This window comes from Amblyomma americanum, chromosome 7 (assembly GCF_052857255.1).
Source record: "Amblyomma americanum isolate KBUSLIRL-KWMA chromosome 7, ASM5285725v1, whole genome shotgun sequence".
In the NCBI taxonomy this organism is placed as follows: Eukaryota; Metazoa; Arthropoda; class Arachnida; order Ixodida; family Ixodidae; genus Amblyomma; species Amblyomma americanum.
In genome coordinates, this window is record NC_135503.1 from 123,136,838 (window position 1) to 123,157,636 (window position 20,799).

A 20,799-nucleotide genomic window follows, 5' to 3' on the forward strand; every position below is an offset into this window, starting at 1 on the left:
TAAGTCTAATGAAACGAACACGTTTCTTTCGTAATAAATAAAGGCTTTGCATGTTTTACCTACCGGTAGTGCCCCATACAAGCAAACAGTAATGAAGCAGCGAGTGAACGGCATTGAAGTAGAGCTCACGTCGTAAATAACGAGGTAACAGCAGACGGAACCCGCTAAGCACACCAATGCAATGTGAAGCATTGCGTTTAATAAAGCGAACATGGCAAGACCAGCGAAGCTTTTCGTGAAACCGGACGCCTAAAAATTTGATATCTGAAACTCGTTGTAGCGGTCGCGATTGAAGTGTCACTTCATTATAATAAACTGCTCTGTTAACAGAACTAAAAAGAATGTGACTTGTTTTGCAAAGATTCAACGAAAGTTCATTTGCAACAAGCCAGCCAGATAGCTTTCTAAGCCATAAATTTACACGAGGCATTAAGGAACCGAAATAATTTGCAGAAAAAAATACACTAGTATCGTCAACATAAATGATAACGGAAGGAGTTTGTGGGATAAATACAATGTCGTTGATATACAGGAGAAACTGGGTAGGTCCTAGGATTGAGCCCTTGGGAACACCAAATTTAATAAACTCTGAATCGGACCTGCATTTTTAACTAAAACATACGGACAACGACCTGGCAGGTAGTTTTCTAAAAATTTAAGTCGGATTCCTCGCATGTCATATTACGGCAAACTGGCTAAGAAGTAGATTATGCTTAATTGAATCAAACGCTTTGCTGAAGTCTAGGAAGACGCCTAATGTGTACAAATAATTTTCTATGTTTTCAGTCAGTTCATCTTTAATACTAAGCAACGCAGTTCAGTTGATTTCCTTTTTTGAAGTCCGTACTGGCTAGAAGAAATCAACTGATGTTTATTAAGATAATCTGTTATCCCATTATTAATCGTTTTCTCTACTATTTTGGAAAACAAAGAACTGATATAAGTCTATAGTTACTAATTAATTTTCAGCACCGCATTTAAACAATACCGCCACAAGTGCTACCTTCATTTTTTCGCGGAAAATGCCTGTTGTCAAGATGTGATTTGTTAGATGACAAAGGAGGTCAACAATAATGTCAGCAATCGCTTTAATTGGTGCAACTTTATTGCCATCAAAACACCATGAACAATTCTTTTTGAGGCTTAATATTATACAGGAGTAGCATGATAAAAGGAAAGGCTATGCTGAAAATTAGATTCCAGGTATTTTTCAAAATTTCTGAGCGTTGCAGCAGAAAAAGCTCCAAATGCCAAAAAATGTTTGTTGAAATCATTTACAAGAGCTTTACTACTAAGAATGGTTCCTTCAATCATCATTTGCATTGGTATATTTTCTTTTATGGATTTATGAAGATGTTTTACAGTACGCCAGGTTCTTTGAGGATCAAAGGAAATATCGGCGAATTTTTGAGCGTAGTAGTTAATTCTAGATTTTTTTATATCTGCACATAATTTATTTCTATTATTTTTGTACTGCTTCAAAACTGTCTAATCTTTGGACTTTACAGACCGGCTGAAGAGTCTATTTCGTGCCTTGATTCGTCTAAGCAGATCTCGTGTGTTCCAAGACTTACTTCTCTTTCTGGATTTCGCCATTGTTACAATTGGGAAAGCAAGTTCACACAACTCTATTATTTTGTCTAAGAATGCGTCGTACAAAATATTAGGGTCTTCCTCGCATAGGAGTTTACTCTAGTCGACTGAAGAAGCGAGCTGACGAAAATGTCCAATTATTGTTTGGCCAATGTGGCTGAAATTCCTTGGCGCATCAGTTTCTTAGATGATTTGTTTACTTGACCTTTCTATAAAACAGAAAGTTGACAAGTGATCGCTAATGTCGCTCAGAAGTACACCTGCAGTTGTACCGGGAATATCGTTATTTGTTAGGCAAATATCAATAAGTATTTTGCTGGATCCTGTGATGCGAGTGGGTGTGGTAATTATGCTAGAGAAACCATTGGCAGATACCATCTCAACAAATTGACAGAATGTGACTGTTCAAGTACGCTAATATTGAAATCACCCATTTTTACTACAGGTTTACTTAGTAACGAAAAGCATTCTAGCATAGGATCGAGAAAATTTTAAAAACTTGAAGAGGCGCGGAAGGCGGCCGATAAATTGTACCAAAAATAAATGCATTCGTCTCGATGAAAAGTGATTCATAGGAAGGGTTTAAACTTGTGCACTGCGGGATTAGCACATACGGAATGTTGCTTTTTATGTACAAAGCTACACCACCTTTCTTTTTAGTTTTTTCTAAACAGCGCTTCACACGTATAACCGGGAAAGCGGACAGTATCGCTTAAATCAGCATACCATGTTTCAGTGAATGCCAGTTCATCAAATTCATACTCTAGTCACGACAAAAAAAGTATATTCTTTGTTTCTTAAGCTACATGCAATCAAATGATAAAAGTAAAAACACCCAGATTATGATTTTGCAAGCTTGGTACATCTCAGAGAATTGGAATCATAAAGACTGTTGTCCATCGTAACTGTCATTTGCAGTGGGATTTCACAACCCTAACAGCACGTCACGCCATCTTATCAAGATCACTCTCATTGCGGATGCGGATCGCGTCCGCGCCCTCATTTTCTCCAGCAAATATGTGCCCATTTTTTTTGCCAGAGATACCGATAGTTCTTTTCTTTGCCTTTTACATTTGTTAGTCAAAGTAGGCGCTTATCGAAAGGGGTAAGGCTGTCCATGAATTTCACGTCTTGTGCTTCATTGTCAAGGCACGAATGCCTCCGCGTCCACTCTTCCTTAAGTCGAAGAGATGCAAACCGAGCAAGAACGATAGACTTCTTTCCCTTTCGTGATGGAAACCTATGAAGTGCATCAAGGATACGGTTTTCGAGCTGTGGTAGTTGAAGTTTGAAAGCCAGGTCATTCATTTTTTTAGGAGGTCCTCGTGTTCCTCTACTGTGAGTCTGGGAACTTTCATGCTTTGTAGCCGACTATATTGCTCTAGTTCATTTACCTGTAGCTTGATTTCGTTGGTGCTCGGTGATGCGCCTGATCAAATATCAATCACCCTACTCTCTAAGGCTGCAATGTGAGTGTCTTGCTTGTCTAAAGTATTCAAAATTGTATCATAATTTTCAAAAAGCGACTGTATTGAGGCTTCAATGTTATTGACTGTTTTCAGTAGCTGCGTCAAATTGTCAACTTTGGCTACGAGGGATAGGATAAGGGTAACTTTTTCATCTAGCTCATTCAACTGCTTCTGAACGTTTGACTCTTCCATTGGGGGGGGGGGGGGGGGGGGAGGGGGGGGGAGGGGGCGCTGCTAGACCGTTTTTGCCCAAGTTCACATGTTGGACAGTTTCAACTAGGCTTCCATGAGTCACTCTTTGTACGGAAGGTGGATGCCTTCACGCCAGAGCATCTGCGTATATGGTACGAGTAACGCAAGCAGTGCATGTTATGTACATTCAATCATCAGGCAACAAACCATGACAAGTCAAACACTCCAATCCATTCTCAATTGGCATGGCAATTAAATATCTAATCAACACTTCACGGTGGCAGCAGAGGACAAGTATGTTTGTGGTTTCAAGAGAAAAGGCTAAATAGTGCCATTCAACCTGCGAACAAATGTGGAAAGCGTTACAATGTGTCTGCGCTGCCGTCCACAGCTGCCGCGTGACGGTTGGCACGTCCGTAGCGTCCGTCCTTTTGTAGCCAACTTTCGGTCGCGTGGCTTGTCTTCCTGTATCGATGCGCAGATCGGTAGGCGACGATCGGATATGAAGATATGATGCTGCTTCTAGTGTCTGCATGCTGCACAGATGATAACCTTTTCGGCTTCTGTGGGGTCTCAGCGGCTTTCTGCGAACAAATGTTTAAATCGTTACGACGTGTCTGCGCGGCCGTACACTGCTGCCGCGTGAAAGCTGGGACAACCGTAGCGTCCGTCTTTTTGTAGCCAACTTTCGGTCGCGTGGCTTGTCTTTCTGTATCGATGCGAAGATCGCTAGGCGACGATCGGATATGAAGATCTGATGCTGCTTCCAGTGTCAGCTTGCTGCACAGATGATAACCCTTCGGCTTCTGTGTGGTCTCAGCGGCTTTCTGCGAACAAATGTGGAAATTGTTACGACGCGTCATCGCTGCCTTCCACTGCTGCCGCGTGAATCCGACACCACTGCCTCAGCACATGAAAATTCTGTACTTTCAGCGTAAACAAGAGAGAATAGTTTTCACAACGACTACGTGAGGAAAATTATTAACAGGGTACACGCCTACGGGATCATTCTGCCGTAAAAACATACACATCATTCCGTAAAAATCACCTAGAGGAACGAAGGCCAGGAGCGATGTTTGTATGCTGCAAACACTTAGCAAGTACGGAGAGGATATCGTTCCTGCGAACTGTAACGTCTGTTGCATGTCCACTGTCAAGCAATGCGATTCCCTTTGCCACACTTTCGTGACAAAACTGTGTTGGACGCGCCAGAATTAAAAATCACGTGCGTATCCCGGCCCTGCTTGCAGTGGCAGAGTGAAGCTGCGTAGAACGGCCCGCCTGCAATTCCGGCGGCTGCCGCGGGGGGGCCACCCCTAGCCATATTGTTTAACCACACTTTTTTTCTCGTACCCCCACGTTATTTGTGAGCTGATTGTATTCCTTGCCAATTTCTTGCTTCAAGCACGGGCATGGTATTTCCCCCAACCTCTTATTCTGTCGCAACCCTCGCCGACTTAGCCATCGATAAGCGGCTGGCCTTCTATGTCCCTTGGCGACATCCCCCGAAGTGGAGCCGTTCCCCTTGTCTCCATTTCGTTGTTGTTCCACTATGTCTTGCGTTTGCGGCGAAGAAGTGGTGCCCGAGCATTTTTGTTGTCTCGCTAAGCCACGTCACAAAATATTATCCATAAATTGGAGTAACACGGACAGTTGAGCGAGTTGGTACATCATTTTAAAACTTTCGAAAGCGCTGCTACGGGGGACACCAAGAGAGTCCTTCGTTTTCTTTCACTTGGTGTCCCCCGTAGCAGTGCTTTCGAAAGTTTTAAAATTATCCATAAAACGCTGCAAATTCTAAGATTGCTTCTGGACATGAAAAGCTGCTAAGTTTAGCTAGGACGAATTCTTCGTTCGCCCAGAAATTGTCACAAAGCGCGGGATGTTCAAATATTCTAATGTCTGTAATTAAGAAATAATGGCTGCAAGCTGTTAAATTTATGCAATGCTTTGTTGTTCATTATTGTTACTGCTATTTGGTCATGCAGGCCTGAATAAGTCCTAAATAAAAATAAATTTATGAATTTCCTATTTAGCGCTTCTTTCAAAGGCGAAATAGCGCTGCGAGCGACTCACGCTACCCAGTTGTCGCCGGTTTCCCCACTGAGCGAAAACACGCCTACGTGTGCGATAACACTCGATGGTACCGATAAAAGACGGCGTCCTCATGAGGGAGGTCCGCGCATCGGAATGCAATCTGATACTGCAGTTGGTGGGAGAGAGGAACGAGGGCCAGAACGGCGTTACAGCTTCGTGGCGTCGGCCTAGGGGTAGAATTGCAAGCTGCTTGGCATCGGGTTACGTCACGCCGCAGAGTGCGGATCAGAAAGGGTGCAGCAACGCAGCGCCGGCGGCTTTGAGCAGCTATGTAGAGCAAGACATTGCCAAATGCATGGCGACGCGATTCCATCTGCCACGTCAATTCACCGTAAGTAGCCAGCGCCTGGTTGTGTGTGGCCGTGCTATGGGCAGTGAACGACAGCGTTCACGAAGTGAGCGGGCGAGCTTTCGCCTGCTCGCACGTAAGCTGTTTCAAGTTTCTCTCCCGATTTTTGTACCGAGAGCTACATTACTGCAGCCGCTTCGCCTCTTCAGCATGGTCGCACTTTCGCCGTTGTTGCACCTCGGCCGTGGTCGCACCGCTCGGCGCGCCGTCTGGCATGACGTCACTCCACTGTTGCGCTCATCGTGGAGCAGACGCCGCTCGCCTTGCCAGTTGTGAGAATGCGTAATAGAGGGAACGCAGTGTGCGTATACATACGGTTCGGCGTAGCGGGAGGCGAGCCGCAGCGTTTGTTCGGCGTCGGGTCTCGTCTACCGGCGTCGTCGCTCGGAGCCCGCAGGAGAGGGCGACCAGACACATGAGGGCATACGAACTGGCTTCTGCAGACGGGGGTGGGCAGGCATCGTGGGTAAAGCCCCTCAATTATTCCTTGTCTCTAGCTAATCGTCCTATTCAGCGGCAAAGGGAATGTTATGCGTGGGAAAGAGGGACAATAGCAAGGGTATAGGAGGGGCGCTGCTGCCTTCGCAGAAACGGGCCGCGGCTCTTGGCCTCACCAATCTGCAGCTACGAGGTATTTCCGGCGCTGACGCTGAGATCTGGCCTCGCCAGATATCTGCGTCTTCCTGCGCCGCCTCGCTCCAAGCGCCGTATTTTCGCCTCCTGCGATGCCAGTAGCCGACACACCGACGCGACACCGAAAAAACGCTGCGCTGTGCTTTGGCCGTCATGAAGGACGATGGCTACGCTAGGCTGATAGAAGCCAGACTTCGGCGTCGGAACGAAACAAGGGGAAGCAGCGAGCCGAAGAGAACCGAAGACAAGCGTGTCAAACGTCTAGATAAGCGTCGTAATGACGACGCGACTAGACGAGCTCGCTTATCTTCCGACAGTGATCCGGGACGGTAGAAGGCGGCGTGCCGAGTTTGGCGTCTATGAAGGGAGCAAGACTTCAGCGTTGGAACGAAACAAGCATAGACAGAGATTAGTAAAGTAAATCATAAGTAGCATTACATCGCTTAAACACAGCGAAGGCTAAGCGTAGTCATGGCCTGTAGCTTTCGCTACCTAGCAGGTTTAACCAGAGCTAAACCACAGCCAATTTTCTAAACGTACCCGACTAAACGCCACAACGCCGGAGTAGTAAGCCGCGCTAATAGGGGACCCCTAAGCTTGGTTGCCCTATTGAAACGAACTTAACGTGTTTGAAACGCACTTAAAATGTGGTTGTTTGTAGTTTGCAGCTGGCAGTCGCCGAATTGAAACTGCGTAGAATTTTTCATTGCCACAGGGCACAATGATGCAGTGCCTGCAGCAAGGATAAAAAAGTTTGGTTTATGGTTTATGGGGGATTTAACGCCCCAAAGCGACTCAGGCTATGAGGGACGCCGCAGTGAAGAGCTCCGGAAATATCGACCACCTGGGGTTCTTTTACGTGCACTGACATCGCACAGCACACGGGCATCTAGGTTTTCGCCTCCATCGAAATTCGAGGAAATTCGCCTCCATCGAAAAAAGTATTGATGGATCTCACAGCTTCATTCTTTAAACTTGCAAAAACAAACCGGAACACTACTTGCAAAAATAAAAAAAGAAACGCTGTTAAGAGTGTAAGAGCATCACAATTAGTCAAGAGAGCGCCGAAAAAGTGTAACAGGGCAAGCTTACTTCACAATGTGCCGGCGAACTTCGAAGTCAGCAAGAGATAGCTCTGTACGGCCAGATCTGCTCAGGTCGATAACCACTTTTGTAATGACAGTTGCTGGTCCAAGAAGAATGAAGAACAACTGCATGCAGTCGGTCCACACGACGCCGCGTAGTCCGCCCTAGTTTGTCGCATAAATGGCATAAGCAGAGAGCAATTCATTACTTGAAGTGAAGCACCATCACATACTTCTTTCCATTTTTCGCCTTTTAGCGCAACATTGTGAGGCTGAAAATATATTTCACAAGCGGTATGCGGCAATGAATGAATGAATGAATTGATGAATGAATGAATGAATTAATTAATGTTTATTTGACAGAAATACAAAGAAACTCTGTCGAAGAGGCTGAAAAAAGGTAAGGAATGCCTGACTAAGTGTCAGTCCCCTTTCCAAATACACAAAACACTCAAGGAAGATAAAGTCACTCCCCCCCCCCTCTCCTCAAACAGTTGCAAAGCGACTTGCATGATCTGTAGTAAGGGTTTCAGCGGTGAAAGATACATAATTCTCTAACATTCAAGACTTATATTATCGAAACAAACGCTGTAGTTAACGCCTTCCCGGCGACAAAATGTCTCTTAATGGCATGAAGTCTTTCTCTTGCGCATATAGGTTATCAAAAAGATAATAATATCTTGTTTATTTTTATTACTGATAGGCGAGGCTGCGGGTAAAAGTCGCTTGAGGAAGAACGATTTGTTTCTAGCCCACAGCCTCCCCCACAAAACAGCCAGCCATAGTACAGCACGTTTAGAATATAAATTGATGAAAACCCAATATCACAGAAGAAAATCTTTGAATAGAAGATATTCAAAATGCAAAACGTTCATAATTGAAATGTTCAGAATGCAAAATATACAGAATAATTCACTTTGACATGAAATATCCACTGAAGAAACTTAGTAAACGAAAAAACGATCGTACCCTTGTTTATCTTCTTAGTAAGGATTGAGAAAATTTTCGTGTATGTTCGCTTAGACGTTGTTTTTAAATAAATACAGTAGAGACAATGCATAACGAATACCGTACTTGAGGGCTATAGGCAAATTATGCTCTCCTGTGATGGTTTAAAGTGCTCTGACATGAAGCACCACAAGGGTGTTTTCGGATCTGCCTCTACCGAAATGCGACTGCTGCGGCCAGGAATCGATATCACGGTATTGGAATCAGCAGCCTAACAGCAAATCCACTGAGACACTGCGGCGAGACAAAAACTACTCCCCTCGGTGTATATCTAGTTCATTTTCTTCTCTAGAAGTTTTCCATGTATAAAATTCAGTTTCAAAGGGAAGGTGATGGTGTCTATTTTAGGGCAAATTTTTAGTGTGCACTAAAGTATGCTGCGCAGAAGTAGTATACATCACTCAAAAATTCACTTTCTTGGGCACAGAAGCTAAAAGGAAGCAAGTCGGCTCCAAATGAAAGCACGTGACGCGTTTCATTGGCCAGGGGTTGGTCTCAGTCTACGTGCAAGTAGGATTTGGCGCACCCAAAGAGCGAAATAAAAAAGGGTGCGGATTTAAGAGCGGTGGCTTGCAGAGGCGTACCGTATGACGTAAACCTTCCTCCTAAGCATTTTTACGCCACATCAGCATAGCCGATAAAATCCAGAGAAAGAATTTTGACTAAGGACCTATTTGTATACACTTTTGCTCGGGGTCTCTTTAAACTGGGATGAGGCGCATCCTTGTGGAACGCTTTAGGTCAGTCTCCAGCTTTTTTCTGTGATTTTGTGTCTATACTTCGGGGACGCCGTCCCCCGTCATACGGCGATGAATCTGGACCCGCTTGGGCATCCGAATAGTCTGGCGGCCTCCTCCTCGAGCTCGTCTAGGAAGTGCTGCAGCCGTCCGGCCGACCCCGGCAGCGATGACACCATCGAGTACCACCTCAGCGAGGCCAGCAGCGAGGACGGCTTCGAAACTTACCTCAGCCGGAAGACCAAGAGAAGGCTTCTAAGAGCCGGATCGTCATCCAGTGAGTCCACTCTAAACGCAAGTGGCCACACACCGCCACACCATCCTCGTCCTTCCTGTGCAGCCATACTGACAACATGAGGAAGCTTAACAGACAAGTCTTCTCTGTAGAATTCGAGGCTCTCGCGCCTAACGAAATCATAGAAGTTCGGGTGAACACGCGGAAGAACATTGTAGCCATTGACGTCCACCATGCAGCTGCTCTCGAAACACTGCAGGCCATAACTCAGCTCGGTGGGCTATCAGTACGTACTTTATCGCGCTCGGTGCGGATGAGTCCTCTCCCGGCGTAATCTATGATGTCGACGAGGCTATCACGCGAGATGATTTGCCCATACTCGTGAGGCCGGCAGATGAAGGCACCGTAATTCTACGGGTATCACGTCTGGGCAATTCCCGTTATGTGAAGATTCTGTTCCAAGGAGACAGCCTTCCATCACAAGTGAAGGTGGGCCATTTACGTCATGTTGTGCGGCCATTTATTCCAAAACCCCTGCAATGCCACAAGTGTTTGAAATTGGGTCATGTGAGCGTGGTCTGCGACAACAAGAGAGTGTGCTCTCGTTGTGCCGGAGCTCACAGGGATGCGTCCTGTAAAGCCCAAGTGCTTAAGTGTTCCAACTGCAACACGCCTCATGAGGCCTAATATAAGAATTTTCTGCGCATAAAAGACGAGCGTGCCATTCTAAAGCAAATGGTTCAGGACAATTCTGCGCACCATGAAGCTGCTGCGATTGTTCGGAAAAGTGTTCACGCCGCAAAAAGAACTCAAGAAAGTCTGTTGCAAAAAAAAAATCCAAACCGATGCACCCAAGGCACCTCCTTCTCACCCTCCTCCCATGCCACCAGGTTAAAGTGTGTCCAGTAAGCGAACTATCGCCAAGGATAATCAGGGCTCTTCGTGTGCGGATGCTTGGCCAGCGCTTCCGCCGTTACGTCCTGCTGAGCCTCCTCATCGCAAGCTCCCATCGCCGAGCTCACCAGTCGTTAGAGAAGGGCTCCCAGAGCAAGAGCGCCAAGCCCTCGTGATCCTTAGGATGGTGGTCAATGCTATTCGTCCTCTGATACAGGCCTTGCAATCCTCAACCGCTCGAAGCGTCTTACTCGGGCTGGTCTCCCTGGTTCCAGCACTACAAAATATTTAAAAAAGAAAGGCTGGCCAGCTTAATCCCACGTTTCGTGAGGTAGTCAGGGGCGCTGCGGTCTTCCAGTGGAACGCAAGAGGCCTAAAGTCACGAATCGCAAGTTTTCGGCAATATGTTTTTAACAGCCAGTTCCCAATATTAGTAATCTGCGAACCTAACGTATCCCAAGCATCAGGCTTTCCGGGTACAAGCCCTTCTTTGCTCCGACATGCGGGGAGCGCAGCACAGTTATCGTCTACATCCGCACCGACATAACATGAGATTGCTGCCCAGTTCAACCCCAGAAGGGCAATCAGTGCGTGTGTTTCATAGTGAAATAACAATCCATAGAGTTCACACTGATTGCAGCGTATGTCTCCTCGTTCTCTCAATTGGACTCAATTGAACTAAATTATGGAGGCAACCCTGGCTCCTTTGAATATTGGCGGCGATTTGAGTGCCCCCCCTCCCCCCCAACTGTGTGGAATTCCTATAACAAACGCCAGACGGAGAAATCTGGCCTTATTTGCTTGAAAAAATGAACTTTTCGTAATGAATTACGGCAGCCCGACATACCTGCGAGGCAGTTCATGAAGCGGTTGCCTGGACCTGGCGCTAGTTTCGAAGTTTCTGTGCCGGCGTGTCCAGTGGTTTTGCGATGTGGAGACCCACGGGGGTGACCACATACCTACCTACCTACCTCAAGATTCCAGGTCTTGGGGCGTCCGGCCCAGCAAAACACTTGTACAAAGATTGGACGGCATTCAAGACTTGAATGGAAGAGGAGTGCAAAGAAGCCCTAACTTCCAGTTCGGAGGACATTATAGCAACAGCAATGAAGGCTGCTAGAGGCTACCTCATGTCAACTAGAATGCGCAGCGAATTTGATATCGAATTAGATTACCTGAGTGCTATTCGTCGGCGTGCAAAAAGACGTTACAGGCGGACCAAATGCTTAAGGGACCTCAGAGAGGCGCGTCGTTCGCAGAGGAAAGTCAACGAATGGACACGCTGGCGGAACAGCGCTGAAAGTCCTTCTGCCAATCTCTGCATCCTCGAAAGACCATGTTCCTCATTCGGCGGACTCTGCGGGGGCATCGAACGCTTCCACAACAAAGACAGCCTTTCTCTGCGTTGGTTCCAGATCGAAACCGTCACAAGATTGAATTTGCAACTGACTTCTGAAGGACAATCGCTGGTGCAGTGACTACCTTGGTTTCCCAGCGTATTCCTCCTGCATCATGGGATTCAACGAGGAATGTTATCTTTACTCGTGAGGAACTTGATGCTGCCCTTGCAGAAAGTAAGCGTCCGTGTGCACCAGGGCCAGATTGCGTTACATATGCTGCGCTGTGCCAGCTTGGCCACGACGCGTGTAGAGCTACTCGGCCTTTACAACCACTCGTGGCAAGACGGAGTTGTTCCTCCCCAGTGTAAATCCAGTCGCATGATACCATTACTAAAATCGGGAAAATCCCCGCTCGACCTGTCATCATATAGGACAACAGCTTTGGCCAGTTGTATGGAAAAAATAATGCAAATAATGCTTCTGGCACGTCTTGAGTGGCACCTTAAACACAATAACGTGTATCTCGATGCCATGGCGGGTTTCCTGTGGGGTCGCTCCTCTATCGATAACGTCATTGATCTTGTGTCCACAGTTCAGCAACACAAACGCCAGAAACGCATGTGCGCCGCACTTATTTTTTGATGTCAAAAGTGCATACGATAACGTGACCCATGAGGCCATCCTTGATGTGCAAGAGGCTGTTGGAATCGGCGGACGGATGTATAGGTGGATCCAAAGCTATCTGACCAAAAGGACTTTTTTTATTATGTGTGAAGATGGCTCCACGCCCGTGCATAACACCTACCGGAGCGTGCCCCAGGGCGGAGTGCTCAGTCCTACTTTGTTTAATCTACCACTTATAAGACTCCCGGAGTACCTACCTAATACCGTCCATATCTCTAAGTATGCCGACGACATCTGCATCTGGGTCTCCTCTGTGACGCGTCTCCAGGTGCGAGTAAGACTTCAGAGGGAAGCAACCATAACTTCCTTCTATCTCCGAGAGCAAGCTCTGAGCGTGTTATCCGAGGAGAGCGCTATAGTGGCATTTACGCGCATAAGTATGACTCGTTATCCGCTAACTAGTGACGGCCATGCCATTGCCTATCGTGCTTCTCATCGTTTTTTAGGAATTATCATTGACCGGAATTTATCATGGAGCCAGAATTGCAACTTTGTAAAGAAAAAATTAATCGCTATCTCCCGCCTTCACAGATTTCTTGGCGGAAAATTATGGGGCTGGTCGATTCTGCCAATGCTGCAGCTGTACAGAGCACTATTTTTGGCACTTTTTCGGAATAGTACACTAGTGCTTTCAAGCACATGCAAGACGAATTTGCGCGCCTTCCAGAATATACAAGGTCAGGCACTTCACACATGCCTCGGTCTCCCTCACAGCCCATCATCAGTTGCTACCATTGCTATCGTTCAGACCTACCCACTCTTTACACCTTGCGGATCCACATACATCATCTAACAAGGATTCCCCAGCACCACCTTGTACTAGTAGCGGTTCAAACACCACACGCAGCGTTTTCAAAGGTTACAGCAGCCCACCAGTTGCCCAACCCATCACACTTAACCCCGGCAGCACGGCTTTTCTCTGCGCTGTGGTGTCTTCGGGAGCCATGCGTGTGCCTTACGATTCCGGGCATAACGAAAACATCGAACTTATCGTCACCGGCCATTAAACAGTGGACACTCTACCTACTCCACGCCGCATATAATGACCACACTCATGTGTATACAGATGGTTCGGTCTCAGGTACAAGTTCAAACGACGCCGTGATCATTCCTGCGAAACAAACCAGTATTAACCAGCAAACTTCGCATTAGACAAACTCCACCGGGTCAGAACTGGCCACTTTTCGTGCGGCTGTGCAGTAGATCGGTGCACAAACACACCACAAATAGGCTGTGTTCTTCGACTCAAAAGCAGCCCTACAATGTCTTAATTCTGCTTTACGCCAAGCGATCGCGTTAAACTCGTACCTGAATTAAGACATCTTCAACACCAGGCGCAGGAAGAGGGTCGTGACATTTTCCTCCAGTGGATACCGGGACACTATGACATTGTCGGAAACGACGCAGCTGAAGCTGCAGCTCGATCGGCTCACGGCAGTGCCAACATTGTCCAGGTACCGCTGACAAGAGCCAACGCGGCAAAACATCCACGAATGCTTGGCCGAAATGAGTTTTTGCGTCATGGTCTTCCCCTGAAAACTCCGCATGCCGTCTCCCCCGCTTATACCAGTTGCTTCAACTCAGTCCTCCTTCCGGCCTCTCCCGCTTTGATGCTACACTGTTGTGTCGCCTGTGGCTGGGAGTGGCGTTCACAAATGCCTATTCCCCTTAATCGCAATGGCAGACTCTCCTGCGTGTGACATCTGTGGGTGCGATGAAACAATAGAACACCTACTCTGTAACTGCCCTCGGTTTCAGCGTGAGCGTGCCCTCCTGGCTGCAACACTCCGCCTTTTAGATCCTCGGTTCCTTACTGCAGCCAAGATTCTGAGTCCTTGGGGGTAAGCCTTCATCGCAGAGGACAGCTTTGAAGGCACTCTTCAAATTCTTGAAGGACTCAGGACTGAGTGCAAGATTGTGAATTATCAGTGTGTGCCCTGTGTACCCTGCAAGTAATGGCCTACGGACATGTGAAAAAGTGATCTCCCTTTTGCTCTCTCCCCTTTTTCTATGTCTCCCTCCGTTCCCCTTCCCACGTGTAGGGTAGCATACCGGGCGTGACCTAGTTAACCTCCCTGCCTTTCCGTTCGTCTTTCTCCCTCTCTTTAAACTGAACTTCTGTGATTGTGTGTTGCATCTCACTGTTGCGTTTATTACGCTCGAGTGATGCGCTCTGCTCGACAGAACGAAAATTAATAACTCTTATTGTTTCTAATTCTGAAACCGCACCGGAATGTTTAGAGATTACAATAAAGTTGGCTCAAGCAAGACAATTGATTGATAGCGTAGCAGAGGAAGCGTTCGTTGAACGGGACCTCCATGCGCAGTTGTTGGTCGTTTACCGCACATGGCCTCCCGTGTTTTGAGTAGCCAGGGGTGTTGTTGGCAGCACAAAGAGGACACAGAAGACTTGAGAAAAATATTGTTATGAAAAACTTTCGATGAGCATTATTACGCCGTATTTCAAATCGACGGAACGCTTCAGTGCTTTTTAGGCCGCAAACTCATTTTCCGATGACGTAATGGTGACAAAACAGCGGTTCAGCGTTTCGCGGAATAAAAGCTTGCATGTTAATTGGCGAAGAAATGGAAAGTAATGTATGTAGGCACGGCACCGTTCTGTTGTAGCACGGGCTCTGGTATGTGAACTTATGTGACGTAAAGAATACCCCCATCTCAAAGATAATATTTACTCTGAAAGTGTCTTACCATTGCGGTGTAGATAGTTCCCCACAATCCAATTGAAATGTTGCACCACAGAAGAGGAACACCTAAAACTGGAATGAAAAATTCAGTTCAGTCCTTTTTTTTCTTATAATAACGTGTGATGTGAAGCAGTTTAATCATAGAGAATTGAAGATACGTTGAAAATAGAAAAAAGTATGCCGCCACCGTCTGGAAGAAGACGTTTGAGTAACGAGCGTTAGCTGGTTGGTAGCGCCATCTATCGTCCATGCGATTTTTTACAACGTGGTTGAGCTGCTAAAGGCTGGAGACACGGCCGCCATGTTAAGCCTAACCATATCTAATCATTAACTTAATTAGGTGATATTGGTGCCTAACATGTTGTACTTACCGAGCCCATTACGAGTATGCTATCAGTTAGATCATGACGCTAACGGTCAATTCATCATAAGCGATTAAATATGAGCCTAACGATAACTGTATATCAACTGCAAGAGTTAATTTCGGTGTGTAGTGTTTTATTCATGCAGAGGATTCAAATACCCAATTCATTTTATGATGCCATCATTAATTATTGAGTTATAAGCGATCAAACATAGTCGCGTGACTAGTTATTTATGACGTTACAAAATCAGTGACGTCACCAATCATCGTTTCGATGCACTAATAACGTCACTAATAAACCGCCAATTCGTTGCAATATCGGTATAGGCGGATATGCCTTCTCAAGGCGCACAAATCATAACCTCGCTGGCGGTGAAAGTCGTTAACCATGCCCACGTCATTCCTGGAACGTACCTGTGACGACAGTGATGCTTGCTGCGAAGATTGATAGCGCTCCAATGCTTACCTAAAAGAAATACAGTATTAGTTACCGGTTGTATAGTACAAAATACAAAACAAATATTACTTAGATAGAAGGATGCGCAAATTTTGTATCAAATATTTGAGAGAAGCTACAACGAATGTTTGCTGCATTCGAATCAGAGCAAAAGCATGGAATTCTGCTACATAGAAGACTACGATGAGCGGGCAGTGCCACAGGACGGAGCTTTCGCGCTAGGCCAGCTGCGAACCAACAACGAAACAGACTATGGACGATTTTGCTCCTGGTTGCTACCCATCGGATTAGAGCTTACGCACTAATAACAACTTTACAGACACCAGCCGCGCCGACTTAGTGGGATTGCCGTTCTGATGTGGATCCTAACATCGAAAATTTTCAGAACAGTGCGCTTCGCTTCGTATTTTCGGACTACTGACTCTTCAGAAGCGTTTCAGCATTAAAAAGCGCGACAAACTGGAAGGTCTGTCACATCGGCGTAAACTTGCTCGTTTAGCTGTTTTTCATAAGCTGACCCGTAAGACGTGGGTTCGATCCCGGCCGCAGCGATCGAATTTGGATGGAGGCGAACTTCAAGGGGTCCCGTGTACTGTGCGATGTCAGTGCACGTTGAAGAACCTCAGGTGGCCAAAATTTCCGGAGGCCTTCACTACGGCGTCCCTCATAGCCTGAGTCGCTTTGGGACGTTAAATCCCGATAAGCTAACGAAACTAACTTTTTCATAACCTTTATCACTAACCTTCCCATCGCAGTGATTTGTTTCAGTCACTTCATGCCATCTTTCCACGCCGTGATCATTCTTTCAAAGTTAAATGCAGAAAGTGTCATACATCGTCTTACGCCAGTCCACTCGTTCCCCACAATACCATTGAATGGAAGAGTTTGTTTTCAGTCATCGCCACAGAAACTGAGATTAAAAAATTACAAGTGCTTCTTTGCTGTAAGAGAAATCTGTAAAAATGTGCCGTGTTTATAATAATAATCATATTAATTGGTTGTTGGGGAAAGGAAATGGCGCAGTATCTGTCTCATATATCGTTGTAAACTTGAACCGCGCCGTAAGGGAAGAGATAAAGGAAAGGAGGGAATGAAAGAAGAAAGGAAGAAAGAGATGCCGTAGTGGAGAGCTCCAGAATAATTTCAACCACCTGGGTACCTTTAACGTGCTCTGACGGGGCCCAGCACACGGGCGCCTTAGCGTTTTTCCTCCATAAAAGCGCAGCCGTCGCGGTCGGGTTCGAACCCAGGAACTCCGAATTAGTAGCCGAGCGCCCTAACCACTCAGCCACCGCTATTTTTTTTCTTTATTGTCCACTGAGCCACCGCGGAGGGTCAAGCAGTTTTTGTTTGTGTTCATTTTTTGTTTTTATGTTATGTCTAATACCCTCCTCTGGAGGGTCTTTAGGGGTAACGTGAAAAAAATAGGTATCTAAGCAACTAAGGTCGCAGGACCGAATCTCGGCCATGACGACCTCATTTCAATGGAGGCAAAAACCCCCGTGTGTTGTGCAATCCTACGCGATCCCTTTTAATTCGGAGCACTTAACTACGGCTTGTATCATAGCCTGTGCGTTCAGGACTTTAAACCCCGCATAAAATGGTGTAGCACACAAAAATGCTTGCAATATTCGCTTTTAAAAAGCATGGTAACGCACTCCACCATTCTTATGTTTTCAAGGCTCTTCTGCGAGGTCTTTTTGCACTAAAATTATGAGCACATATAGGTTGGAATTATTTTTTGCGGACATCTGAGATGGTGTAGTCAATATTTACTTTTGTATTCTTCATTTGTGCTGAACAGGGCGACCGCATCGTTAACACATTATGTTCACTAGTAGTATGCTCAATTCTTCGCTAGGCTCACCGAAATAGAGATATGCACATTCACGTGTTCACTGTCCGGAGCGCACTCTTTTTGAAATTTGCAAATAAAGTTTAGTGTAGAGTTCTTACAAGGTAACTCGGACGGATCTAGGGGCAGACTTTCGGGAGCTGGTTTTTCGAAAGGATTTTAGAATGACGACTATAAATTAATGTTCATTTTTGCAGTAAAATATCAACCTGTGAGTCGCACGGAACCCTGTGCCTCCGCGTAGCAGGCTACCAGCGCCGGGCGTGCATCATCCTGTGTCATTCGGTTGCGAGCGGGTGCGCCCGAGTGCAACACCATCACGCATGTCAGGAAGTTCTCCGCCGACAGCGCGGTAAACACGCGCGCAATCCTGCCACAGACAAGATAGCGGCCGAGCGATCAGCACAGGGTGAGAGACCAGCGTGGGAGCGCTGCCTGCGCACTCTGTGCTTCCGGCTGCGCGGACGGGCCGCCGGCGAGGCGTTCATTGTGCGCGTTCTGCGGGAGGAACGTCCTTCCCGGCTCTTTCACGTCGGTCTACAGCGGCAGCATTGCAGCAGTACGTGGCTGCAACACAGGTGGCTGTGTCATTGGTGTAGAAATACTGAGGCTCAACTGTCGCCGACAAGTTTAGTGGAAAAGCACTATTCCGAAGGGTAAACCCTGAGCTACATCTTGCGATGTCTATGCGTAGGTGCCGTGTGAAATAAGTAAACAAAAGTAAACCAAAGGAATATCCGCGACTGGTACTTCAGCCCCCGGCGGCGCGCACAGATGAGCTTCGCTGGCCACTGCGCGAGAGCACTAAGCTGTCACCGCAGCCGAACACGCCTTGTGCTAAACTGCAACACGCACTCGCGCTGTGCATTGCGCATTGTTTTTTGTCAACTAATACTGCTATCAAACTAATATTCGCGCTTTGAGCTATGTGGCGGCAGCAGTAGTGAGAGATGTGCGCTGCAAGCGTTGGCGTGCGCAATTTGGTGGACAACGTTGCGGCAGAAGCACGCTACTAGAGCAATACGCCTTGCCGTTGGCACGGGGCACTGGAGCATAGGCTGCCGAGCAGTACTACTGGGGACAAAAAATTCCGCGACGTGAGTTAGTTCTATAAAAAACGTTTATTGGCGTAATATACCTCGCTTGCGGGGCAGCCCTGGTGGCTATACAGTGTACTACGAAAAAGACCGAATTGCAAAACTAAAACCTGGGTTTCTGATGGGAAACTACAGCGCAATGAACTTTTGCAAGTATCTGAAACGAAGAGACCACGTCGAGACCACTTCTCCGGCCGACGTGACGAAGCAAAAGAAGGACAAAATTTATTGAAACCGCGAATATCGAAGTGTAAAATATTTTGTGAAAAATAACAAATTCTCTATCAGATTATCGCAAAATCTCCAAATCTAATTTTCTAACAGTACAGTCTCATCCCACCTTAACCTTTTCCAGATCGCCTTATCTTGAAAAGTGCTCTAGTCTTGCGTAGTGAAATGTGGCTGATAAGACTTTAGGCATGGTGTGCACAGTTTAATTTCAGAGAGAAAATTGGGCTTACTCACCAATACAATCACGTAGACAGCGCTGGCCGTAAGGGAAACAGCTGAGTTGAACCTCATTCGAACGTACTAGAAGAAGAAAGGTTTTTCACACATAAACAACATATTGAATAAGGCCTCTGCACAGTGATCTCGCAGTGGCTGAGATGAAAAAATGTCGATTTATGCCGCTCTGAATTGTGCTTTGACTGAGGCTTGTACAATGATTTAGCATTGGCCAGCGATCAGAGCACTGCCATTATATTTTTAAGAACGCTGCTATGAACTGCAGATCATGAACTTAAAGTGCTGTGTCTAAATGACTGAACATCATGTTTGCGCTATGGAAAGGAGTACGTGGGCGTCACTTAAGCCCCGCCTTTAAGGGTTAGGACGCAATGGCGTCATTGGGCCGCGTTAGCGACTCCACTTGTCCACCTAGGCAAGGGCACTGTTGCCGTATTACGTGAATGACTACACTACATACATATAAAGTCCTGCTTTTACAAAGCCGTACAAACGGGACATGTTTATTTAGCTTGTCTCACGATATTTTGTTTTTCAAAACATGCTACACCTTTCTTCTACCTGTGCTTAAAGGCGACATTGTTGTCGTGTGCCTTATCTTTTTGAGTCAACTGGTCATGGCCGTGAGGGAGATTTATGGGGTTGATTGAAGGAGGTTTCTGATACATTAGATTTCCTCAGTGTCCGCTTTTCGTTTCGGTGCAGTTATTCGTTCGGCCTGTCAACAAGGCAGATGGCAAAGGAAATAATAGTATTTATTCCCTAAGCCCCTTTATCGGATACAAACATTATTTTTTCTGGACTGTAGCGCGTACTGAAGCGAGTTTAGCTGATGTGTATTCAATCAGCTGAAAAAAGCTTTTTAAACTCGACACTTGGACTGTGCCCGTCAATGTCTCGCATCCCTCCAAGGGGTTTCTTCTATGGTCGGTGAACTGGCGCCTGTGCCACGAACATGAAGAAGAAGAACACGAACAAGAAGAGCGCTGCGAACGGCAGCATCTCTTTATCGAGCTCCTGTTTTTTCGAAATACTTTGTGCTTCTGTAGCCTTCAAGGCAACCTCGCCGTCCCAGGCGATGGCGGATGACCCGCCGCCTCTGCTGCCTTCTGTGGCTAGCAGTGTGAACTGCACAGATCAGCCTGGATGCAGTATGGATCTCCCCTCAGAGCTCCCGGGATCGTCCAGTTTCTCTGACTCGGATGACATGGAGTTCGACGGAGGCTACACCGAGATTGTGAGTCGGCGCCTGAAGAGGAAGCTTTCCAAAACCCCGACTGAGTGTGGGCCCAGTGTGTGTACGAAGCGGGCTAACAAGTCCATTGCGCCAGCGAAGATGCCTCACCAATCCAGTGTGAGCAAGAAAACAACCAACGAGGCCAATGTAAGTGAGCAATCTCTCACTTACACAATTTCATACATGCCTGTTGAGGAAGAGAATCTCAACTCCATCAACAGGCAGACTTTGACTCTTCTTCTTGAACGACTGGTTCCGGGCCAAGTCAAAGCAGTGCGTATTAACGCAAGAAGGAATATC

General features: G+C 46.6%; 1 protein-coding gene across 1 annotated transcript in view; it reads right to left on the bottom strand.

Moving 5' to 3' along the window:
- Window positions 1-20,799, bottom strand: part of LOC144099527 (sodium-coupled monocarboxylate transporter 1-like) — a 185,563-nt gene that overhangs the window by 85,416 nt on the left and 79,348 nt on the right. Inside the window, exons 2-5 of the mRNA XM_077632897.1 lie at window positions 19,260-19,325; window positions 15,800-15,851; window positions 15,026-15,093; window positions 7,426-7,583 (exon numbers count right to left, since the gene is read on the bottom strand). Of these exons, the coding sequence (XP_077489023.1) occupies window positions 7,426-7,583; window positions 15,026-15,093; window positions 15,800-15,851; window positions 19,260-19,325 (344 nt within the window). The remainder of the gene's footprint in view (window positions 1-7,425; window positions 7,584-15,025; window positions 15,094-15,799; window positions 15,852-19,259; window positions 19,326-20,799) is intronic.